The 26867-nt window shown below is 38.7% G+C and overlaps 2 protein-coding genes across 2 annotated transcripts; both read right to left on the bottom strand.

Annotated features, from left to right (window-relative positions):
• Positions 1-12160: 12160 nt before the first annotated feature.
• LOC134318791 (transmembrane protein 182-like) lies at positions 12161-21274 on the bottom strand. Its single transcript, XM_062999719.1, has 6 exons — positions 21150-21274; positions 18901-19097; positions 14029-14152; positions 13716-13814; positions 12933-13070; positions 12161-12407 (listed from the first exon to the last, which is right to left on the bottom strand). Exons 2-6 carry the CDS (start codon positions 19075-19077, stop codon positions 12184-12186), a joined length of 762 nt encoding a protein of 253 aa, XP_062855789.1. The 5' UTR covers positions 19078-19097; positions 21150-21274; the 3' UTR covers positions 12161-12183.
• A 2458-nt stretch (positions 21275-23732) lies between these two features.
• Positions 23733-26140, bottom strand: LOC134318790 (uncharacterized). The gene is made up of 3 exons (XM_062999718.1): positions 26073-26140; positions 24723-24853; positions 23733-24421 (listed from the first exon to the last, which is right to left on the bottom strand). The coding sequence occupies exons 2-3, from the start codon at positions 24844-24846 to the stop codon at positions 23808-23810; spliced, it is 738 nt and encodes a 245-aa protein (XP_062855788.1). The 5' UTR covers positions 24847-24853; positions 26073-26140; the 3' UTR covers positions 23733-23807.
• Positions 26141-26867: the final 727 nt, after the last annotated feature.

Genomic DNA, 26867 nt, shown 5'->3' with positions numbered 1-26867 from the left:
CTGCAGTGACACTGACATGGTGGTGGTGTGTTAGTGTGTGTTGTGCTGGTATGAGTGGATCAGACACAGCAGCGCTGCTGGAGTTTTTAAATACCGTGTCCACTCACTGTCCACTCTATTAGACACTCCTACCTAGTTGGTCCACCTTGTAGATGTAAAGTCAGAGACGATCGCTTATCTATTGCTGCTGTTTGAGTTGGTCATCTTCTAGACCTTCACCAGTGGTCACAGGACGCTGCCCACGGGGCGCTGTTGGCTGGATATTTTTGGTTGGTGGACTATTCTTAGTTCAGCCGTGACAGTGAGGTGTTTAAAAACTCCAGCAGCAACACAACACACACTAACACACCACCACCATGTCAGTGTCACTGCAGTGCTGAGAATGATCCACCACCCAAATATGAATGGGGGCTAACAAAGCATGCAGAGAAACAGATGGACTACAGTCAGTAATTGTAGAACTTCAAAGTGCTTCTATATGGTAAGTGGAGCTGATAAAATGGACAGTGAGTATAGAAACAAGGAGGTGGTTTTAATGTTATGGCTGATCGATGTATAATGTAGCTCTTTTTCAGACAGGAAGTGATGGAGAGGTGTATAATTTATGAACTATTAGAAGGTATTAATATGTTTTTAATTAGTGTGTGTAATGTTTGTTGTGAACGATGTAGCGTCGGTAATTAAGAAATAATTAAGGATGAATAAAGAAATGTTTACCGAGCGAGGATGATAAATGTTTAAACATTTCTTTTTTGCCGGAATATGGTAATTTATGCACAGATGCCCATTTCCTCTCCGCTGCTCTGCACGCCAACCGACCTGCTTTACCTCCGTTTATAAGGAATTTCCATTTTGTTGATTATTTCTGACACTTTTTGATTGAAACGTCTTTCACACTTTTATCTTTGTGTGTGAAGCTAAATTAATTTATATATTCCTTCCTCCGGGCTGAAATTTGTTTTTATTAGATATCTGTCTGTCAGTTATTCAGGGTGGTGCCACGTTTGAAAAGAAACCAGTTAAAAATAAAGGAAAGAACTAAATCCAATATAAAGAATCAGTGGACACTTTGCACCAGGTGTGTTTTTAATGGTAAATTGTTTTGTTATTTTAAGCTGTTTTAAATAAGAAGGAACATGTGGCAGAGGGCCAGAGTGCATTTGAGAGTTGGCTATGCCTAACCAGGAAAGAAAAGAAATGCATCTTTCCAGGTTATGAGGTTTTAGGAGAGGCTAATGAGGAGGCTAATGGACTCACCTAAATACCTGCCACCTAACAAAAAGTAAATGCTTCTGATTTTTTCTTTGTGCAAGTGATCAGCAACAAACTCCAGTTATGCTTTAAGCTGCATGTTTTCCAGCAAAAGCTCCTTTTTCATGGTAATCTCTAAGCCCAAGATGAGGTAGAGCTTGACTTTGGACAGTATCATCTGAATTCTAGCAGAGATCTCCGTTTTTATGTACATTTCATAAGGTGCAATCAAACTAGTCCTATTTATATGAGCACAGAGAAGTCTGTAGCTGTAGTTAATCATAAAACTGTTAATTCTTTGTTCTCTGCTGTGTGTATTTTTATAACACTATATATTTATAACAGATTTTTAAAGAATTAAAACTTGTAACCACAATGCAAACTACTGTATCAGGTATGATTATCACACAACTGTTAGGTATTGTTTACCTGTCAGGGCAAGGTGTTGGCTGTAAACTGAATGAACACAACAAATAATTTATATTTAGTTTTAATTGGTAGTTAGGCAAAAAGTCGCTGATTTATAGAGCTAGCACTTGCTTAATAAACATAGATTTGCAGTTTTGGATCAAGCTGTTTTATTCTGTGCTCAAAATTAACCCCAAATCTTTAGTGCCATGAATCAGGGAATCGATTCTTCTTGTGGCCAACTCCCGGGCATTCTATTCAGTTTACACGTAAACAAACTGAGACTGACGACATAAATAAAGACAAAGAAATTGTGCACTTTAAGATAATGAAATGCTGTAGGGTTTATGAATTAGGTTCATTCAATAGCTTAATGTGAAAAATAATTATACAAGCGATTGGGTGGCGCAGAGGTGAAAACACACTAGCTCACTAGTAATTGTTCGGGTGCTCAGGTGGCATAGTGTTAAAGTTTGGCCGACCGGGCACCTACACAGACATAATGGGCTTATCTGGGGGATAGAGGGCTGGATTCCTTATTACTGCTGCAGTTATGACCTCTGCTGGCTGGTCAGTGCTGCCTGCACTATAGAGATTGTGACTCTCCATATAAACTCACCTGATGCAGATGAAAAGAAGTGGTTGGCTACTGCACACCTGTCGAAGAGGGGTGTGTTAGTCACGGGAGCAGTAGAAGTGAAATGCTATCAGATAATTGGATACGACTAGATTGGGAATTTCACTGTGACTCTTTATAGACAAACAGCTGTCTGTTAAGACTTTCACCAGGCTTGTGGCACCACTGTGATTCCAGTTATCAGTTATCATTAGACTTTTGTGCCACCCGAGCAGGACATCCAGGTCATTTTTAAGGTGTTGAACTGGTAAATTGAGAAGATTGGACTTCATAAATCACGTTTAGCATCTGCAATCAGATGATCACTGGTGGTAGAGCTATAGTTGCTGCATCCTGAGCGTTTAGCATCTGATCAGTGCTTTTTAATCAACTCCAAACTCCAAGCTGCTTCTTCTCCAGAACTGGTGTGGTGCAGTCACTTCTGCAGTGGAAATAGCTTTTTGTGGATTAATGAAGTGGAACCAGTGTTGAGCTGCAATGTAAATGAGCTTTAGTCCTCGCTCTGCCCTGCCTGCAATGCATCGAGAGAGAGAAAACACATTCCTTATTACTGTTTTTCCTCCGAATTTATCTAACCGTGTTCCTTTGTACCTGGTTTGTGGTGAATAAAGGCTGGGTGTAAAGTATTAGAGCCGTGAGAGGGTAACTTTATCAGCTGGTGGGCGAGGGAGGAGGAGATGGGGTTGGTGGAGGTAAAGGTAATTTCCATACAGAAGTAGATCTGTGTGAATTGGAGAATTATGGTATTATTAGCAGGGCAGCATAGAGCCAACGGGAAAATGACTTGATTCATGATATTTAAGGGTTACATTTGGGCTCTGCATTATTTTTTTCTTTTCTAAGCAGAGATGTTGGTACTATTTAAGTGCAAATGATATTAGGCTTTTAGTAAGCACACCACAATAAATGTCTGAATTTAAGGTAATTCACTTTTTTTTTACCAGACCCCCTTGGCTTGGTAATTACTCCCCAGTGTGAGTGAGATGGGTGATGTGTCTCTCTGGAACCCCCCAAGCACTCATAAAAAACAACAGCTCATTTTTTTGGTGTGTAGCAGCACCAAATTCTGCTGTACCAGCTTCAGCAGCAAAACATATTTCAAGTGTTTAAAGACAAACACCTGTCAGGTGATGTGCTTAGTGTTTCAGCCCCAATAAGTTGTTTAAAAAAATGTTATGCTGCCAGCTTTGTGGAAATGGTTTGTGCAAGGTCCCTTCCACTGGCCTGCACAGGGCTCTGAACATAACCCCACTGATCACCTTTGGAATAAAATGGAGCATGCACTTTTGACTGAATGTGCACAAATTCTCAGAGACACACTCCAAAATCATGTTGTAGCCTTTCAGGAAACATGGATGCTTTAATAGCTGCAAGGTAGAAGGCAACTCCATATTACTAATACCCATGATTTTGGGATGCAATGTCCAACAAGTTCATGATCAACTGTCCACATACAATTAAAATGTCAAATTTTTTAAAATGTTAAAATAAATACAGATGAGTCTGTATATATAAAACTAATTATGGTAGCTATTTATGATTTACATTTAGGTTTTAATATAATTCTACGTAGTGCAGCAGAATTAATACCCCATGAGGGAAAGATTTAGATCAACAGTAATTCTAAACAGCTTTGTGGGCTGAAAACATTAAAAGTTTGATTTATGCTGTAAAAAGTTTAGCTATCAGATATTTCAATTATTTTACATCATTTTAAGGTCAGGTGTAAATATAAAACATCAAAAAGAAGGTTTATGTGATACAGAGACAATTAAAAAATTGTGCAAAAAGCCTAAGTAAAATAGAATGACACGGTGGCTCGGTGGGTAGCACTATTGCCTCAAAGCAAGACAGCAATAAGGTCCTGGTTTTGATTCCCAGGTGATAGGTCTGGGTCCTTTCTGTGAGGAGTTTGCATGTTCTCCCCAGTGTCTACATGGGTTTCCTGGGTCTCCGGAAGCTCCGGTTTCCTCCCACAGTTCCAAGACATTTACCTACATCTACATTTTTCAGCATTTAGCAGACGCTTTTATCCAAAGCGACTTACAGTATACAGTCTAAGCAATTGAGGGTTAAGGGCCTTGCTCAAGGGTCCAACAGTGGCAACCTGGCAGTGGTAGGGTTTGAACCAGAAGAACTTTGGACTAATGATGACTTCCACATAAAAATATTGTAGATCATTGTAGACCACATCAGATTGTGGTGCTGGACTTAATGCTTTAAACTATTAATTTAATGCAGTTTTTATTGCACTCCTGTGAGCTCTTTTATGTGGGCAATTCTTTCTTATTTTATATAAATTGTGTATTTTCTTATATGTTGTATTTTCTTCTCTGGTCTATGTCTATTACCATGTACCAGTTTACCAAGTCAAATTCCTTGTATGTGAAAATGTACTTGGGCAGAATCAGATTCTGCTTCTTATATTAAAAATGCCTATCAGTATATTCTGATTATTTATATGTTTACTTTAGGGGAAAAAATGAAATTGGTATTTTAAAATAATGCAACAACAAAAATTTGTATATTAAATTGATTTTCCCCCCAAATCTTAACTGATCCAGTCTCCAACAGTGCAAATGAACATCACTGGCATCCAAAAATGTCCTTAGTTTGCATTTACTTCAGTGATTATTCCAAAATATATTTCCAGTCTAATCACTTCACTATAATCGACCTGTAATGTAATGCTGCCAGTGATGACAGTGATTGTGGAGGAATCAGTGCGAGTGGGTGAGGTGGGCGGGACTGAAGGAAAAAGAGGGGTATCAGTGAAGGGTGATGTGATGGGTGCTATCTTGTCTAATCACTTCAAACTTGATTAAAAAGAAACATGACGGGAGGAGGTGCATCATGCCCGAACCCTCATTTCTAACTAACCACCCAAAGAAACTGATTGGGAACCACCATCCAGAACACAACACTCTGTACAGTGGCAAGCAGAACCAGCATTCAAAAAAACAAAGGATTCAGGCTGCTAACCAACAAAACCAGCATTAACATGATCAAAACACATAAATAGGATAAAAAAGAATAAAATATAGATTACAATAGAATAAATGAATTTATATAAATAATATATATATATATATATATATATATATATATACGCACACATGTATTTACAAATAACAGTTAAGGTGGTTGGTGACCTAGGGTTAAATGCTGGTTGGTGACCAACAGAAAGTATATAAACATGTTCAAAACACAACATATTTGGGTCTGTGACCAACCAATGCATAAAGATGCTGATCAGTGAACAAAATCCCTGTAATAATATATACTTACATTTTCATTTTCGGCATTTAGTAGACACTTTTATCCAAAGCACCTTACAGTACTGTGACAGTATATTGCTAGCAAATGAGGGTTAAGGTTGCTGGTTCAAGCCTCACCACTGCCAGATTGTGAGGCTTGAAGCAGCAACCTTTTGATTACTAGTCCAGTACCTTAACCGCTAGGCTACAACTGCTCCACTTAAAGGCTTCCATCCAGCTTTAAGGCGTCGCTTTCAACGTTTTCCCCACATGGCAGCTTCTAAGCTCATAGCAACGTAAAGCTCACTTGTCTGTGTACAGTGCCAGTCATGTTTCAGCAGCTCCTCATCAAAGGCTAAGCTGTTTTTGTTTGGTTCTAGAATAGCATCTGAAAATCCAGACAAGTTTTCTCTCAGGATTAGGGGACAGACACCACTGTTCCATACACCTTTTCATACGGGAACAGAGAAATCTCCAGCTGTAGTCGGTTATAATAATTTATAAGGAATTGGGAAGCCATTTTATAATGTTTAATGACATAAAACTTCATGCACCACAAAATGAATCGTTCATGCTGCTCTGTGCATGTTTTTGAACCAGAAGATTTTCGGAAAAACCCACAAAACGTGTGAAGAAATGAATATTTGTGAATAGAGGTGCATGTTTAAATCACTTAGTCACAAAAAAAGTACAATTACAGAAATCATTATTCTTTTAAAATCCTATTAACAGCCATGAGACACGTTCAATATTAAATCACCTAAAACTGACATGTTGGCACAGTTGGTAGTGTTGGTGCCACACATATGTGTGGGTTTTTCTCCAGGTACTTTGGGTTTCTCCATCCTTTCAAAATCTAGATGGTGTATTGACTGCTTTAAATTACCTCAAAGTCTGAGTGATTGGACTTGTGATAGTGAACAGTGACCTGTTTAGAGTCTGTTCTCACCTTCCCACCCTGTCCCTGATCAGGCTGAAGCAGTCAGTAAAAATTAATGATTTTAATTTTTTACTGTTTATGTTTTAGAGATTTTAGTTTTAAAGATAGAGGTCCTGATTTAGTTTATGTTTAGTTGTTTCTGTAATACATAATTCTGAATATCCATATATTAAAGTTCATAAAGAACCTGATTTGTTCCTAAACCATTTTTTAATGATTTCTTGAGCATTACCATTATACTAAACCATCATCTGCAGGCTACATAGATTTTAAACTATTAAAAAAATGCAGTATAAAGGCTTTGTTTTTGTGGGGGTGGGTAACTAGTGGTTTTGTAACTATTTACCTATTTCTATAATTTACTCAGGGTCTGATTGTGTGCACTTTTCATTTTGTTCCCCTCACCATTCCTGCACATCTCGGGCACTAATGGAGCTATTTTGGTTCCATAATGTAATTTCCCCTCTCTGTTCATTTGTCCTGTGTGGAGCTCCACCGCAGACCTAGAGACGTTTGAAATAAGGCCCCTTGGCATAATCACTGTCGAGCCCCATAATGCCCTCCATTTGTTTACAGGTTCCCAAGCCGGACTTATTATCGACCAGCAACAACGGTTTTCTCTAATGCCTCCGAAGAGTCATTTAAAGTCAGACAGGGTTAATTTGTGAATCATTAAGTCATATTATTCCTGCGCTGCCATATAATTTTTGACCATTTTTTATCGGGTGCCGGCACACTGAAGGCTTTTGTGATGCACTAACAAATGAAGTGATATTCCTTTTGTGGTCACTGACAACTTGGGTACATTAGAGGTTAATTAATGTTCCAGAAGAGCTTCACTGGTGGCTCACAATGGTGTTGGGTGATGGTAATGCTACCAGAAACTGGACTGGTATGGTTATGAACATGTATTTTAACCACACCTATTGCTAACAGGTGCATAAAAGCAATGGTATAGAATTAATTATATGCTTAAAACATTGTGGCAACAGTTTGAGGAAGGTCCTTTCTTGTTTTAGCATGACTGTGCTCCTGTGCACAAAGCGAGCTCCATAAGGAGATGTTCTGATGTCTTTAAAGGTGTGTAAATAAAAGTCAGAGCCCTGAAGTTAACCCCTGTGAACACCAGTGGGCTGAATTGGAACGCCTAATGCAAGCCAGGCCTTTCTTATTCAATATAAGCGTCTAATCTCACAAACGCTCTTTTGACTGAACAGGCACCATGAATTAATAAAGTTGAGGCTGTTAGAGCGGGGCAACTCCATCATAATACAGATGGTTTAAAAATGGCATATCCAACACGCTTTTTGTCAGGCGTCCACAGACTTTCGACCATGCTGAGTATATGTGTGGTATAACTGCATGGCTGGGAATTTACAAAAACCGAATTTGGGAGATTGACGTGTAAGTGATCTGAAATCACACTGTTCAGCTGTAAATGCTCCCCATGATCTGCTCCTGTGGGGGCTGAACTGGTTTATACCAGGCCTGTGGTGTTATTACGCCTCCTGCTGGCTGCTTAAACTGTGTGACCATGTTCTTTTAATTCTCTTCTGTATCTATACAGTACTATAGCTTTATCCCAGTGCACGTTAAAAAGACGAGCAAAGTCAAAATTCAGGGCTGATTAAAACAATCACAGAGAAAAAGAAAAAGCTTGGATTAAATTTGTGGCATCGTCTGATTGAAATATGATAAATCATGATGGATTTACTGTAATCACAGGAACCATTACGTGCATGGTGGTGGTGTGTTAGTGTGTGTTGTGCTGGTATGAGTGGATCAGACACAGCAGCGCTGCTGGAGTTTTTAAATACCGTGCCCACTCACTGTCCACTCTATTAGACACTCCTACCTAGTTGGTCCACCTTGTAGATGTAAAGTCAGAGACGATCGCTTATCTATTGCTGCTGTTTGAGTTGGTCATCTTCTAGACCTTCATCAGTGGTCACAGGACACTGCCCACGGGGCACTGTTGGCTGAATATTTTTGGTTGGTGGACTATTCTCAGTCCAGCAGGGACAATGAGGTGTTTAAAAACTCCATCAGCATTGCTGTGTCTGATCTACTCATACCAGCACAACACACACTAACACACCACCACCAGAATGATCCACCACCCAAACTATACCTACTCTGTGGTGGTCCTGGGAGAGTCCTAACCATTGAAGAACAGCATGAAAGGGGGCTAACAAAGGATGGAATGGAACAACTGTTCAGATTTGTCTCTTATTATATACATAAACCTGCCTCAGTTACACCAGTTCTGTTAGGAGAAATGGTCCAACATTCCAGCTGCTTATTGTGAGAAGCTTGTGGGAAGCTACCTGAAATGTTTGACTCAAATTAAACAATTTAAAGGCAATGCTACCGAATATTAACCACATGTATGTAAGGTTCTGAGCCTGGGGAAATGTAATAAAAAAGAAATAAAATGTGCACTAGGATTAAATGTCAGAAATTGTGAAAAACCTGAGTTTAAATGAATGAAGCTGTATTTATGAAATCTGTATGTATAAATCTATGTATTGTGGTTCAGTGTGCTTGGTTACTGGATCTCATTGGAACACAAACTCGTTTAATAATTCCTCTCATGCTCTCATGGACTTGAAAGTCTATTCCTGCACCAATTAATGAACACAACATAATTATAATAATTACAAAGGTGCCATTAACAATTACACAGCGCACTGAGACGTTCTGGTGACTCTGTCGGATAGCGAGCAGCTCATGAACCATTCGTTTAGACAAAACATCAGACGGTAAATATGAGAGCACATTAAAGGCTGCTCTTCAGTTAGCCATTAGCATGCCTTTCATCCTCTCTCAGCAAGTTTGATGGCTCGGCTGTTTGAAGAAGACCAGACGTCTTTTATCCTCTGTTTTTAACAATGTTTTAAAGACAATGGGTTTTCATTTGAGAGGAGACACTTGGATTTAATGCCTCTCTTTGTGTTTTTGAATGAAGAGTCTTGATTTAATGTGTAACAGGAATGATCACAGGCACTCGTAGATCCTTTAAACCAGCGTGTTGTGTGAATCAAGGATGAGCGTTCGCTTGATGCTCTGCTGGACCAACAAACATCACTTCATGCACCGTTCATTTTTAAATTTTTTTACTAACTGACCGTTTTCTCCTGGTCACAGCTGTGGTGGCTCCAGTGCTACGAGGAAACACTGAGTCAGAAATACACCCTGGATAAGGCATCGATCCATATAGAGCAGACAGCACTTCTTTAACATTTTTTTGATAGGGAAGAGGCCCATGTTGCTGTGGGTCACACACTCTACCAGCTGCACCACCCTGTCACCCACTTCCTGCACTTTAGACATTAATAGAGTTTGTTACTTTATTTACTCCTCTGTGAAGGCTTTCCACAAGATCTCAGAATAAGACTGCACTTTTTTCCACTTAACCACAAGAGCAATTGTCCACTACTAAGCAAAGCACCATAAAAAGATAATTCGAAAGCAGTTAGCGTTCAAATTTATCCTGAATGCCGGGTTGCCATGCTAAAATTAGGAGCTGTAACAACTGGAGAGTGTGGTTATCATTGCATTGGCTCCAGCTTATTTCAGTATGGTCACAGGTGCTTTACGCTTCAAAGAGTACGTTCTATGCATTAGCATCTTCAGTTCATGAACCCATTATTCAGTCCAGTAACTAACCAACGTTGTACATCAATTGGCTGATCACACCATGGAAAATAGTGCACCCGTCCAGCACAAACCAGCCACTGCCTGAAACATGAAAGGGCATTTCTTAAACAATTGCTACAGAATTGAGGGGCACTAAAATCTCAAAAATGGAAGGTATGCTATAGGATTGGGGTTTACCTTTACTGGTACTAATGGGCCCAAAAAGTTAATACAATTTTAGTTTTACATTTACATTTTCGTCATTTAGCAGACACTTTTTATCCAAAGCGACTTACAGTAGTGTGACAGTATATTGTCTAAGCAATTGAGGTTTAAGGGCCTTGCTCAAGGGCAACAGTGACAACCTGGCAGTGGTGGGGCTTGAACCAGCGAACTTTTGATTACTAGTCCAGTCCCTTAACCGCTAGGTTACAACTTACAGTTATTATTTTATTATTTATTATAATAAATTTATTACAATTTACAGCTTTGTCTGTCTGGTCTGCTAGATGCTGAACGGTTTCCAATACCCCAGAGTCTAATGGCAGTGTACTTCATCAGTTGTTCTTAACCACAGCAGCTCAAACCCGCTAGAAGCTTCCAATTGCCATTGGAAATATACAAACCCTCCACTGGAGCAAGGGACGCCCTGGACATTAAAGCAATGGAAGAAAGTTAACTGCTCTGACAAATCCTGTTTTCTTCAACATTACATGGCTGTCCGATACACTTCACATACAGAAGTTGAAGAAACTGGTGGTAATGTCCTAGTACCAGATACCACAGGGCTCCTTTAGATGTCTAGTAGAGTCCATGTCTCAGTCAGGTGGTCCTATTTTCTTCTGACTCCCAAAACTACAACCAGGTGTAAGTTATGTGCAGCCATGTTGCTGGGAGCGGTTGTCTGGTCCCAGATTTACAGGCGGAATTAACTTGCATTATTATATTCATATCAGTGAATTAATTTCCTCATTGTTATAGATGTTAAAGCATATGAATAGCCATAATAATGCAGAGAACAACCGAAAAGCTGTGGTATCTAAGTCGCTTTTCTATTTAACCTATAGTGGAGTTGATTTAAACCTAGTGGCACTCACAGGCTTAGAAGATGAGAAGTTAAAGACTAGATATTGTCAGTTTTTCTGAAACAAGCCACAAAACCACAAGCACAAGTACAAATGTTATATTTTACACCATGAGTTCAGTACATGTGGTCATGTTTCTGACATATAGTCATATATTCAAGTATTAATGCTACCCACATTGTTTCCTTGTTCTGATATCAGTATCTTCATTTCAAATGACTTCAGCCTGACTTTTGCCAATGGGTTTGACTGTTGTCATGTAGTGTACTTTCATTCTTAAAAAATAAACTAATTATAGACGAGAGTAAAAACTAAATCTGAATCTAATGTGGCTTCAGTAATTCCTCCCAGTGCTAACTTGAGCTTTATTCATGTGCAGCTGTCTTTCTGTATCAGGGTGTGTAGGGGGTTGGGAGGTTCCCTTTCTATATTAAGGTTTCTATGCATGAGCGTTAGTTTGGAACAGAGTAAAAGGAGGAGTATACAGGGGACAGATCAGCTCATACACACACCTGCTGTGCCAAATGACCCCATGCATTGCACCGACAAACCAGAACTGATTATACGCTTTATCAGCTTCATGCTACACGCGCTGAGAGATGTACAAGCCTGCAAAATTACGATACCAAACTGGACCACAAGATCAAACCAGAGAATACAAAAGCAAATCTGAAATTATATATACAAGATCACTGAACCAGATCTAAAACTCCAGGATCAAGTCCAAAATCACAAAGTCGCAACCTGAACCAAATTCAAAACCACAGAATCAAACCCAAGTAATCACACAACCAAGTCCAAAACCAAACACAAGGCACATTATATAATATTATATATATATATATATATTATATAATATATAATTATATAACCTGAAAGTATAAATACATACTCAAGCTTAAATCACTCTTCATCAGATCTGCACACCATGTTCTTTGTTCTCATGGGATCTTTATTTTCAGGCTTTTATGTTGTGTGTTCCTGCAGGGTTTTTCCTACAAGGAAGAAAAGGAGACCAGAAACAAGGACCAGTGGGATTCCAGCTGCTGCCACCATGAAGGACCAGCCATAATGCACTTCTAGCTCAGCATCAGGGCAGAAGTGTCCTCTCTCCTGTAGAATATATTGTCTTACATCCACCAACTCGTACCACAGAACAAATAGAGACACCAGAACCAGGAAAAGACACGCTGGAGACAAAAACAAACAAACAAAGCAATGTTTTATTATTTTATATTGTTTTAGACATATACTAAAGTACCAGTAATATGTAAATACCCAGCTAAATGGTTTAGTACTGGTTATCTGATGTTATTATTTTCCTAGAATTAATGTCATCATATTTATTTTGCCACTGTTGGGTCCCTGAGCAAGGCCCTTAACCCTCAATTGCTCATCGTGTTCCGCTCATTGTGTAAGTCGCTTTGGATAAAATGAAATGTAAATGTAAATGTAAATTTAAAATAAATCTTGTTTTATGTAATTAATCTTGTAGAACTTTCTTATAGATCAGAATATCTGGATACACAACTACCCCCCACAACCCTGACCAGGATAAATCGGTGGTAAAACAGACAATGGATTAATGATTGAATGATTATATGAATGAATGAATGTACCGCACTGTAGGGTTGCAGTGTGTTAAACCCCTGATCTAGAGGCATAATGTTACAATAAATGCAGCATTTTTTCATATTTCTATATGCACTTTGTACCTGAAGTGATGAGAAAGGCTCCCCCCACTCGATACAGTTTGTGGCTAATAAAGGGAACAGCACACACCAACAGGAATCCACCTATCCATCCTGCTGCAATACCCAGGATTATAATTATGGTCCAGTATCCCCGAAACACTAAATACACACAAACAAACACAAAGATATACATAGATATACATACACATACTGTATGAATAATATTGTTCATTAACATAATGTAGTGATCATCAAGCATCTTGTACTATAAGATATAAAAATGTCACTTAAGAATATGGACACATATATAAAGGGCAGCACGGTGGCTAAGTGGGTAGCACTGTCGCCTCACAGCAAGAAAGTCCTGGGTTCAATCCCCAGGTGGGGCGGTCCTGGTCCTTTCTGTGTGGAGTTTGCATGTTCTCCCCGTGTCCGTGTGGGTTTCCTCCGGGTACTCTGGTTTCTTCCCACAGTTCAAAGACATGCAAGTGAGATGAATTGGAGATACAAAATTGTCCATGACTGTGTTTGATATAACCTTGTGAACTGATGAATCTTGTGTAACGAGTAACTACCGTTCCTGTCATGAATGTAACCAAAGTGTAAAACATGACGTTAAAATCCTAATAAACAAACATATATATAAGATATATAAACAATGACATACATCACTGATATGTGTATATAAACTTTTGTAACATACAGTATATGTCCATTTACAATCATTTTTTTTGTTTAAACAGTTACAAAGCCACATATTTCAGACTTAACAACAGTAAGTAATTGCTGAAGAAAATTTCTCACCTGCAGTAGTATCGTAAAGAGGGTAGGGAACAGGTCCGGTCACAACAGGAAGTGGGAAGAGATATCCATGAGTACACTGTTTTAACTCCGGCTGGTTTGCTGTGAGTCGAGGTACAAAGATGGTTGTATGAATAAACTGAGATTAAACAGGAACAGCATACAAAACCAATACAAACTACAAATGAAATAATAATTTAATGTTAGTAAAATATCACTTTTTCATCATTAAAATAAGACAGTTTGATAAGCAGAATGAGAAATTAGGCTTAAAAATCCTTTACAATAAATTCTGATGGTTTTGGGTACTACTCACTGAACAGAACAGCCCATAGTTCATGCTGTGAGGGGTCAACGTGAAACAAACAGTGCCAAAAAAATCCCTCATGATGCAGAGTGTAAAACGAAATGTTTGATTTGGCCACATCGACGACTGAAACCTGGAGAGAGAAAGAAAAGTGCTGCATTAGAACCAGGGCCACACTTATAAATAATCATTTTACATCTTTCTATTTGATCCACATGAATCCAGTGCATGAGATGATGGAAATGTTAAAAATCCATTTTTTGGTGTGTGTACTTTTCTTCATGTTGACTCTGGATGAACCCTGCGGAGGAGCCCATGTGACCGGTTGGAATGATTTGAGTCGTGGTCCACGGTGAGAGCGTTTCTCAGGCCGTTTGATGTAAGCCGATGGTTGTGAATAAATTGGTGCGTTTTGGAGAGGTGCAGTGCGTTGGTGTGCTCTGGTCTCTGCCAGCAAAACCTGGTGAGAATTTGTGGTTTCTGAAGCATGAATATGTGATTATTCCACGATGCTGTCATATATATGATTGATGGAGCAGGAGCAACATGTGCTTTTTTATTATTTCTTCTAGTTTTAAGAGAGGAAAGATTTGCAGAAATGGCATGACTTCATGACTGACGTATAGAATTGGTGTGCTGACCACATAAGGTAGAAAGGTACTTAGGGATAGGAATGTATGGCGATTTATTAGGGTTGGCACTAAAATCACTGATGCTGAATTTAGGACCACAAGATTAAAAAATAATAAGGGCATGTAACTTCTTTAGTTAAAGGCAATTAACAATTCATACATGTCAAATAAATAAAAATTAAAAACAGCACATATTTAAATTTCACCAAAACAGAATTTAGGATTTGTAGTGATGCTTGCTAAAGTAGTTTACTTCAAAAGCAGCCACAATCTGATATTTTAATTTATATTCACTATATTCATTAATAATTCATCGGTCGAGTGTCAAAGTCATTTTAAGGTTATTTAAAATAAAACACAACAACCTTAAAAACCCCAAATTTGTTCCACTCATGTATTAATTTACTATAAAACCAGAGGTTTAATAACAGAAATTAGAAACTGAGGGTCTAAGCTTTCCAACAACGTCAGTCTACATGTGATGCAGAGAAATATTCATGATAAAAAGATGGTGGTATGTAAACAAACAAGTTGCCCTAGCAGTTAAAGTGACTTGGGAGTATCAGAGACTGATTTGGAAGTATTCAAGTAAATCCAGTTCCATAAAAAGGAGCACAGGAAATACAGTCTTCTTCTTCTTTCTCGGTCTTTGTCCCATTCAGTTGCGGGGTCGGCTCTCGGCGGATCGTGATCCGCATTAATTTGGCACAATTTTTATGCCGGATGCCCTTCCTGACACAACCCTCCCTATTTTATCCAGGCTTGGGACCGGCACTACAATGCTCTGGTTTGTGCATCTAGCAGCTAGATATCTACAGTGGTGTTCAAAAAAATAGCAGTCCAACACCATTAACCTGATAAATCACTGTTTTTAGTAGAAATGCTATTTCTACATAGCAAATAATTTACTTGAAAGTGTAGTAGAGTAATGAAAACAAAACAAACCCAACAATTAGGACATGCATGCCGTTCATTCTGAGTAATTGAAGCATTGATTGAAAGGGGGTTGTTCATAATAATAGCAGTGAGGAGTTCAATTGGTGAAGTCATTCATTCTGCAGAAGAACGTGTGTCAAATTTGGCCCTTATTTAATTTAGGAGGGTGGCAAATGTTGCACAGCTTGGTCATAGCGCGTTTCCTTCTGAAATACTGGGTAAAATGGGTTGTTCCAGACATTGTTCTGATGAACAGCATACTTTGATTAAAAAGTTGATAGTAGAGGGAAAAACATACAGAGAAGTGCAGCAAATTATTGGCTGCTCAGCTAAAATGATCTCAAATGCCTTGAAGTGACAACCAAAACCTGAAAGACGCAGAAGGAAGCGTGGAACTACTGTTCAAATGGATCGAAGAATAGCCAAAATGGCAAATACTCAGCCAATGATCACCTCCAGAAAGAATTAGGAACATCTGAAGTTACCCGTGAGTACAGAAGATGATTAAGTGAAGCCAATTTACCAGCAGGAACTCCTTGCAAAGTCCCGTTGTTAAGAAAAAGACAAGTCCTGAATGGGTTAACATTTGCCAAGAACACATTGACTGGTCCAAAGAGAAACGGCTCAACATTTTGTGGACTGGTGAAAGCAAAATTGTTCTTTTTGGGTCTAGTGGCTGTAGACAGTATGTCAGACGACCATCGAGCACTGAATTCAAGCCAAAGTTCACTGTGAAGACAGTAAAGCATGGTGGTACAAAATGATGATATGGGATGTTTCTCATATCATGGTGTTACACCTATTTATCACATACGAGGGATCATGGATCATTTTAAATATATCAGAATACTTGAGGAGATCATGTTGCCCTATGTCGAAGAAGAAATGTCCTTAAAATAGGTGTTTCAACATGACAATGACCCAAAACATCTTGGTTACAGACAAACAAGACTGAGGTAATAGAGTGACCAGCCCAATCCCCTGACCTCAATCCCATAGAGAACTGGTGGGCTGAAATCTGAAGCACGTTTTTTTGAGGTAAAACCCAAAATTGCAGAAGAACTGTGGAATGTAGTCTAATCATGCTGGACTGGAATACCTGTTCAGAGGTGCCAGAAGTTGGTCGACTCCATGCAACACAGATCTCAGAAACAATTGTAATGACACTAAATATTAGTTCAGTAATTTAAAGTAAAGTAAAACCTCAAACATTTTTTCATGTTATAGATAAATTTTTTTTAGTTTTTAATGAAAAATGCTGGCACTGCTATTTTTTTGAACAGCCTAATATTCATTTTTCTTAACTTTCTGTAAAGGATGAACACAAACTGGCAAAATTTTGTTAATGTTTTGATTTAGAATTGAAAGTGTAGTATTTTCAGTGCATTTGCATTTATGGAAATAAAAGTTATTATAATGATTTTGTGCTTTATTCACTTTTTTAAAATCACTGCTATTTTTTTTAACACTACTGTATAGGACAATTCAGTGTTTCCAATTAGCCTGGCTGCATGTTTTTGGACTGTGGGAGGAAATCGGAGCACCCGGAGGAAACCCATGTGGGCACAGGGAGAACATGCAAACTCCGCACAGAAAGGACCCGGACCGCCCCACCTGGGGATCGAACCCAGGACCTTCTTGCTGTGAGGCGACAGTGCTACCCACTAAGCCACCATGCCGCCCACAGTAGTAAATACAGTGGTACCTTGGAACTCAACATCAATTCGTTTTGGGAGTGGCGTTGAGTTTCAAGGTACTTTTTCCCATAAGGATGTTTGGGAAACCTGTTAATGCGTCCATGGTTTCATGGGACTGCATATATTTTAGTCTAATGTAAAATAATGAGGTTGTTTTTGACACTGCTACACTGAAAATAACACAAATATAATATAAAAACACCAAAATAAAAAGCTGATTCTCACAATTTCTCAGAACCTCGAGCTGTAACACAAGTTTAAAAGTGAAACAGGGGAAAAATCCAGATAAACACAGATACATGTGGAGCTTTCAGAGTGAACATGATGGTTATTCCACACAAATGCAGATTTGTCTCATATGCACACTTTGATGTTGTATTACTGCACGGTTCAAGCCGAGCGCTGAACAAAGTGACTATTTATTGTTAATTTAACATTAAATAAATAAGACAAAAAAAATGAACACGTTGAGTTTAAGTGTACATACGAAGGGCGATGAGTTTCAAAGATTCTGAGTTTAGGGGACATTGAGTTGCAAGGTACCACTGTATTCATATAATAGATAGCAATGATTTTTAAATGTTTTTTGATGTGAATTTATTTAAAAATATATATAATAATCCCAAAAAGTTGGTACAGGGTGTGTTTCCTGGTGTCTTACATCACATTTCCTTTAACATCATTCTGTATTCATGTAAGAACTGAGGATACAAATTGTTCCAGTATATTCCAGAATATTCCCTCTACGTGCAGTTTCAATACAATTTAGCAAATTTGCAAATCAATACTTTGTGTTTTATTAGCATTTTACCAAGTGTCCAGTTCTTTAATGGATTTGTACAATTGATTATGTTAAGAAGTGTTGGTGAGTGGGAGGGCAGGAGTAAGTAATGTGGTACATTAATTGTTACATTAATTTCAGATGGGTTCAAGGATTTAGCTTTAAATCCTGCGAAATTATTTTAGAGCAGCTACATGGGTCATGAACTTAATTATTGTAGATTATTTTAGGAAGTTTAAACAATATTTCATGCAACACTTCGTATGAGATTCTAGTATAAATTTGCTGCTTCTTCATACTGCTACTTCAATTCTTACAGAAATGCTTGATGGATGATTATTAGCTTAAAGCAGATCAGCAGTGTTTTACTGATTAACATCCAACAAACTGAAAAGTAATCTTTGTATAAATATCACACATATATCTTTAAGTCAAAAAGACAAACATTAGTAATATATATTTAGATGTGGTTAAGTAACTGCTTTAAATCAGCAAACCAATGTTCAATGTTTATTCACAAAAAATCAGACAAAAATCAGTTTACATTGTATTTATGCAATAAATAAGTAGTGTAAAAGTAAATAAGTAAAGGAATTGCAGCTTCTCCCAAACAAAACAACACAGCACTGTTACCAAAACAAAAACTATATACAATATATATATATATATATATATATATATATATATATATATATATATATATATATATATATATATATATGAGGGGGCAAATACTTTTTGGACAGCTTAAATGTCTATTAAGAAAGAACTCTCTCAAACGTTGAAGTAACTTTCTCTTAGTTATTAAGTGTGTGTGTGTGTGTGTGTGTGTTACCTCTGTACTGTTGATCTGTTCTTGTGTAACGTTGTACTCTGTGGTCGTCGGCTTCTCCAGACCCCCACAGTTTTCACTCACTAGTAACCAGTAATCTGTAGCAAATGCCAACAAAAAGCAGAGAACCCCAGTGACCCCCAGCAGACCCCCGATCAGAGCAGCCACGCTGATCTTCATGCTTCAACCAGCCAGAATTACTGAGGAGGGAAAGGGTAGCAGAAGCAGGTCGGAGTGTGTTTCACATGAGAGTAACTCTGGGCACTGGAGGGAGAAGAGAGGGGGACACACGGCTGTTTTTAGGTACTTTATATGGCCTCTGTGAACACACTGGTCTGGGTAACTTTAACAGGGTTGAGTGAACTGTTCATATTTATTTTATGGCATTTAGCAGATACTTTTATTTAAATTCCTACACATGAAATCTAATATAGACATAAAGTTAATGAGTGCTAGATGTAAAAAGGTAAGAGGCGCAGTGCATATTGCGCTTTTATGTAAGTACAGCATGTGTTCACACCCCATTTAAACCTATCATTCAGTTTCTTTTTTTGTGACTTGATTTTATTAACTTTTTTAAATGTAGACATACTGTATATGATGCTAGTCCATGTTTCCACTTATAAAGGATGCCATTCTTTTTTCCTTTTTGTTGTGACAATGATTTTATGAACTTTTATAAACTCCTTATGCATTAATTCTGTCCAAATTGCCAAATAAAATCCAGGAACCACCAAAATATTGGTCCGCCACAGTCAGTAAACATTTACATTTTTGGCATTTAGCAGACACCTTTATCCAAAGCAACTTACAGTACTGGGATAATATACTGTACAGTCTAAGCACTGAGGGTTAAGAGCCTTGCTCAGGGGCCCAACAGCAGCAAAGAACCAGCGTCCTTCTGATCTAGTCCAGTACCTTAACCTCTAGGCTACAACTGCCTAAACAAAGTATCAGAGACTGATTTGGGGGTATTTTCAGTCAATTCAGTTCCATAAAAAGGAGCACAGAAGGAAAAAGTCTAATTAAAATAGACCAGTCAGTCAAGCTTTACATCAACATGGACTTGAAGCTTGCAAAAACAGCTCCAAAGACTGAGTAAAGTTTACTGCTAATCACATAAACAAAGCAAACACATCTGAAGGAGTGTTGTGGTCAAACTGAGTTTTTGGTCTAAATGATCCGCAAGAAGTTTAGAAAAGGAAAAATTAAAAGCCTAAAAGATTAAGAGTCAAGCACAGTGCTGGAGGTATCTTGCTCAGGCTCAGTTTGTCTGCTACTGGAACTGGTGTATTAACTGGTGCATTATTGAATCTTAAACACAACTGGGAGTCCTAGCAAGACATTGACCCAAAACACAATCAGGCTAAATTAAAGCTTTTAAAATATAACCCTATTGAAAATACACTATATGGACAAAAGTACTGGGGTGCTCGTTCTTATTTTTAAATTCATGTGTTTCAGCCACAATAATGCTAACGATGTCCATGTCAAATTTATTTATAGAGCACATTTAACAACAACAGCTGTTCACCAAAGTGCTTTACAATCATCTCAGTAACAACCTATAAAACAGAGAATAAAACACAGAAAACAGTTTACACAAACAGTACACAGCTCTCATACTGAGTCAAATGTCGGAGAGTAAAAATGTGTTTTAAGTCGGGGGTTAAAAACAGCCAGTTTAGGGGCCAGGCTAACACTCATTGTCATAACATCAGTGTCCAGCTATACAAATTATTTTTTTTCTGAATAGACACAAATTCCCACAAACATACTCCAAAGTCTGGTGAGAATCCTCTTCAGAAAAGTGGCTATTGTTATAGCTAAAAAGATCACATAGTGGTCACTCTATTTTAATACCATTTGTTTTTGAAATGGGATGTTCAACAAGCTAATGATCAGGTGTCCAAATAATTTTGGCCAATTAGTGTTCTGTACTGAAAGGTCAAGTCTGTGCATGCCAGAAGTGTGAATGATGGTCACAGATTTAATCGCATATGTGTAAGAAGCTTGTTGATCAAGGTAAAAAGAGTGTATGGGTGTATAACCAAATAGTAAATGTGCTGTCTGTATAATTTTGACCTAGTCACATGCTGTCATTTTTTAGGAAGCTCCACTATGAACTGAAAACATCACCTCCACACACAAACACACACATACACAAAGTTGTAGAAGTAACTGAAATTCCTTATCTGTCTGTTTCCTGGTATATATGATCCTTACAGATGCATATAAACTTTTAACCTCACCTTTATTTTCAATCTCTCAACCTCATGTGATATTGGTTTTGACTCAGCCCTCTCCCCCTTGAGGACTCGAACTTCACTTGTTCTCTGTTATTCAAGCTAGTCTTGACTGCAGCTATAATAAAACACAATCCTTCATATATTAATAAAATTCAAAGAGATTTGTATATTTTGGGATGAGTGTATGTAAGGGTGAAGGACTTTACTTCCCTCTAGTGGATAGTTTGTGCACCTACAAGCAACCGTGTCATCACTTACAGACAAACTAAACGTAACAACAGCAAACACGTCCCAGTGGTCCACTATGGCCCAACTGTGGGCAGTTTGGAGTTGAGAAATGCCATTCAAAATGCACATGATGGATATATATTGTAGCGTCGCCACTGGGGGCCTGGCACGGGCTTTACCCAGAAAGCCTTGCGGCAGTGGTGTCTAGGCTCACCGTAGCCGTGTATCCTGGTGTTGGGAGTGGGGTGGCTGCGGTGAGGGCTGGGTAAGTAGCTTATATGTTTGTCTGTTGTATGATTGTATGTGTGTATGAATGGGTGTCTGTTCCTAAACCACTGAATGATCTGCCAAAGGCAGTTCACTTGCGGCCCTGACGCTATCCTTCCTACTCGCTGGTGCCACAATATGTTAGCCCTCATTGGGCTCACTATGGTCAGAGCTCCACACGTCAATGCCAGAGTGTTTAGGTATTTTGGAGGGCATTACCAGGCAGCCCAGAGTTAAGGGAGATTGTTTTTAAGATGCCAACCCTGAGATGTCTGCGATTCACCAGTGAGCAAATTATCACAAGCCTTTCAGTTTAAGAATTTAGAAACAATGTTTAGTTTGCAAAGATGAATAACAATTCAACGTAAAAACAAGCATCCATGCAGATCTATAATGTTCTGAGTTCTTAATAATTTAAACTGGAGCAAAGGTAGCTCAATGTTTAAGGTCATAAAAGAGGGCAGGCAAGATCATGGCAGACTCTTCACACCCTGGTCACTCGTTTTTCCAGCGGTTTACAACCCAGTGGAGACCGAGAGTGAGGGCCTTAATGACTCGGACCAACCGTCACCTCCACAGCTTCTTTCCGCAGGCCATCACCATACTTAACAAGGACTATTCCCACAAGGACTATTCCCACATTCCCTCGCTTTACTTAGGAACATCTACTGCACAATTTTTTATACTTAGTCTGGCAGTGTACTGTACTATACATCTGTATTGCACACTTTATCAGATGCTATACTGTTGTTATTGCTGCTGTGTCGTTTATTCTTTGTTTACATATAGTATAACTTTTCAATTCTCTACTGTACTGTACATCTTTATCAGACACCTTGTCTGATGCTGATCTGTTTCACGTCGCTGCTATGTTGTTTCATTCTATGTTTATATATAGTGTACCTTTCTATTATTTAATTAGATGTTTATATGTTGACACCTGCACCAAGAGAAATTCCTTGTACACCTGGTACTTGGCGAAATAAAGATTCTGATTCTGATAGGCTAGACCAGAAGATAACTTGTTCAGCCCCACCACAGTCAAGTCAAGTTGCCACTACTAGGCCCCCGATCAAGGCCCTTCAATTGCTTGTACAGGATTCAGTCACAATTGTAAGTCTCTTTGGATAAAAGCATCTGTGGACTCAGTGTTAGAATTAACAAGTGCATGATGCAAGAGGAGGAATTTTGGATGTTTGTTAAGTGTTTGCTCATTTTATTCACACTTCCTCTACAGAATAACCACCATCTGTGCAACATATTTTGGTTTTCCAGTTTTGAAGAAGTGGAATAGATCTTGTGACTTCATCTGTTATAGAAATAACAGAAAATATTTTCAATCACTGATTATATTTAGGTCATTTAATCCAGAGAGAAGGCGGCACAGTGGCTCAGTGGGTAGCACTGTCGCCTCACAGCAAGCAGATCCTGGGTTCGATCCCCAGGCAGGGCGGTCCAGTCCTTTCTGTGTGGAGTTTGCATGTTCTCCCCGTGTCTGTGTGGGTTTCCTCCGGGAGCTCCGGTTTCCTCCCACAGTCGAAAACATGCAGTCAAGTTAACTGGAGACACTGAATTGCACTATAGGTGAATGTGTGTGTGTGTGTCTGCCCTGCAATGGACTGGCACCCCGTCCAGGGTGTTACTGTGTGCCTTGCACCCATTGAAAAACTGGGATAGGCTCCAGAATCCAGAGAGATGTTGTTTATTCAGAGAACAAAAGAGACGATAATATCGTAAATAATGTGTATATAACGTCACAGCCAGTGTGTTACTTTAAACAACACATATTTACATTTTCAGCATTTAGTAGACGCCTTTATCCAAAGCGCCTTACAATTGAGACTGTACACACTGCAAGCTAATTAGGGTTAGGGGCCTTGCTCAAGGGCCCAACAGTGGCAACCTGGCAGATGTGAGGTTTGAACCAGTAACCGTCCAGTTTCTAGTCCTGTACTTTAACTGCTGATTCACCACTGCAGATATGCTTGTGTGTTTTGTTGCTATTCTACAACTGAAAAAACAAAGAACCAAAAAAACACTAAACAACTATTGCTAAAATATTAATGTTTAATATGAAAAACTTCTTCTGCTAGAAATGTAGTTCCACAACAAGTTACTTGTTGTTGTGCATTGTGGTGTTTCAGTATGTAATGGAACCTCTCACAGTCAGTCATTGTTCTGCGGCTTTATATTCAGCTCTGGATTAGAAATTCGCAGCACCGGGGAACTGAAGTGTGAGCTGAAACGTTGACTGATGCTCCTCTGACTTCGTCTGGTCTCCGGTTCCAGACTTGAATCTGTGCTCCGCAGTCGGCTGATCGAATTCAGGCTGGCTTGGTGGAACTGAGGTAGCAGACTTGGACCGAGAGAAGACTCGGGACACGCCAGCCTCTCCTGCAGGTACTGACTGTAAACCTCCTGCAGCTTCTGGTCCAGGTAGAAGTTAAGCATCGAGTTGGTTGCTGGTTCTCCATTGAGTGTGATGCTGCTGTCCATGACCAGGTAGCCGTCGTCTGGGAAATGGACCTGCTGGGGCCGATGTGCTGAGAACACCCGGAGATACTGAGGACCAGAGTGATCCAGGTCTGATGTGTGAGGTTCTGGAGTGGGCTGGTTATCTGTGATGCTCCTCAGGTCCAGTTTTGAGGAGGAAACATCTGAGACTGGCTTCTCAGTCCTATTCAGGCTTATATATGGCATGTGGTTAGGAAATGTCATGGAGCGAGAAACCCTTGACTCTGGTAGAACTGAAGCCATGGGTTTGATGGATTCTGGTACACCTGCAATAAAAATGTATAAGAATTTAAAATGTTCTCAATGTCAAATCTGAGATTTTGTATCCAGGTATATTTTCTAGTATGGCAGGCAAATGCTAAATGATTTTGGAAATCTTCCTTTTTGGTGGGAACACATATGTGTCCATATATACATGGCCAAAAGTATGTGGACACCATTCCTAATCGTTAGGTATAGGCATTCTAGCCACATTCACTGCTCACAAATTATCATGTAAAAATGCACTAATTGGCCTACACAGAGCCCTGGCCTCAATCCCAATCTAAACGTGGCTTTTATACTCACCTTCCACCTGTGAGGGTAAGGACCCATGTCGTCCATCAGGAGTGGTTGTGAATGGCTTGGACACCGGTGGGCGTATGTTCTCCTCTCTGTAGTTCAACATGTGGATGAAGCTTTCGGCCAGCATCTTCAGCCTGAAACATTTACAAACAACACATACACTGTACCACAATAACAAGTACACCAAATAAATCTGTGGGTACAAACTAATGAACCTGACCTGAAACATCAGGGTGCTAATAGCTCAGTGTATAACATACATTAATCACACTACCCTCAGAGACTTAAATGGTTTAGCTCATTGCACTGAGTTATTGGACTGCTGATCAGAAGGTTGTTTAAAGCCCCTCTAAAACCTCTACTCACCACTACTTATAGATGGCGTAAACAAAGTCTTTAATTAATTGTATTCAGCCTCAATTGTCTTAATTATCTGCAAATGCTTAAATGTAAATGTATATATATATTATACATTTAAAGGTGTGTACCCACAAAGACCCCAACCAGGACAAAGCAGTTTTTTAAAAAAAATGAATAAATAAATGATTTAATTTTAACATCTAAACCATTTAGGTTTTAGATGTGAAATCATTATTCACTTTAATTGTTTTAATTAAATAAACATTTTATATTTGTTTACTTGTGAGTTTATTTTGTTTACTTGTGAGTTACTTGCTGACATTTTTCAGAGTTTGGAATTTAATTTTTTTTTAGTTTTTTACTTATATTAGGCATTGTAGAATAATATAAATACCATCTTATATCTTTATTACATTATTATAAATAAAATACAGACAAAATGTTTTACACTCACTCTCAGGCACTTACTATCTTAACGGCTTATCCAATTTGGGTCGCGGGGGGTGCTGGAGCCTATCCCAGCTTTTCAATGGGCGCAAGGCACACAGTAACACCCTGAACAGGGCGCCAGTCCATAGCATAGCAGGGCAGACACACACACACACACCCATTTACCTATAGGGCAATTCAGTTTCTCCAATTAACCTGACTGCATGTTTTTTGACTGGGAAGAACATGCAAACTCCGCACAGAAAGGACACGGACCGCCTCGCCTGGGGATCGAACCCAGGACCTTCTTGCTGTGAGGTAACAGTGCTACCCACTGAGCCACCCAAATGTTTTACAGTGTAGTTTAATAAAAATAAAGTATCATAAAATTAATAAAGTAATGTTTTGGTTAGTGTAGGTTTGTCAGTATGAAAGAGGTTAAAAAAAGTATTAAATTGTATCCTCCACCCCATAACACTGGCTTAATTCAGTTAAATAGCTCAATTTTTATTTACAAAAATTCAAAATCTAAAAATAATGACAAACAAAAAGTCCCTCACTTACCAGAATATGAAGGATTTTGTGATAATTTGAGTTCCTGCAGTGTAAAATAAAGCTGAAATACTGTCCTGAGCACGAGCTCACACAGAGACAGAGAAACGAAGAAATCTTCCACACAATTTCACTCTTTTACTTTCTAATCTCTAAAACAGGAAGTGATATTCAATAAACCCCATTTCCAGAATGCTGGTCATGCTTTTAGCTTAAAAGGAAACTTATGTGGTAACAGTGTACAAAATTAGCAGTGCAGGATTTCTTTTATTTTTTTCTCACAGCATTAAATCATGAATAGATCCTGAGGTGAAGGTGAGCACTGGTGGGATTTTAGAGAGAATCTAGTCGTAGATGCTGGCAGTTGTGCTAACAGTAGCTGAACCACTCCGAAACGTTCATTCTGGTTTTTCCAACCGACTGGATTGTTTTTTTTGCTGTAACACAATTACACCTCAGTTTTAGATTATGTAAAGATGACCTTCTTCTCAAGAATTTCCTTTGAGGTTTTGATGCAACAAAGCAGCTCTACATCATCATACTTCCACCATGTTTCACAGTTGCTATGATGTTCTTACTATGAAATTTGGACACCTGACCATGAGCTTGTTAAACAATCCATTCCAAAAACGTATGTGATCAGCTATAACAACACCCACTCTTGTTAGAATGCTTCTCACACGACTTTGTTTTCTGGCAAATATATATGTTGGAATTTGTGCCCATTCAGTCAAAACAGCATTTGTGTTGCTGGGCACTGGTGTTGGTCAAGAAAGCCTTAATTGATGTTCCAGCTCATTTCAAATC

Source organism: Trichomycterus rosablanca, chromosome 8, assembly GCF_030014385.1.
Source record: "Trichomycterus rosablanca isolate fTriRos1 chromosome 8, fTriRos1.hap1, whole genome shotgun sequence".
Lineage (NCBI taxonomy): Eukaryota > Metazoa > Chordata > Actinopteri > Siluriformes > Trichomycteridae > Trichomycterus > Trichomycterus rosablanca.
This window is presented reverse-complemented; position numbering and strand designations above follow the sequence as displayed.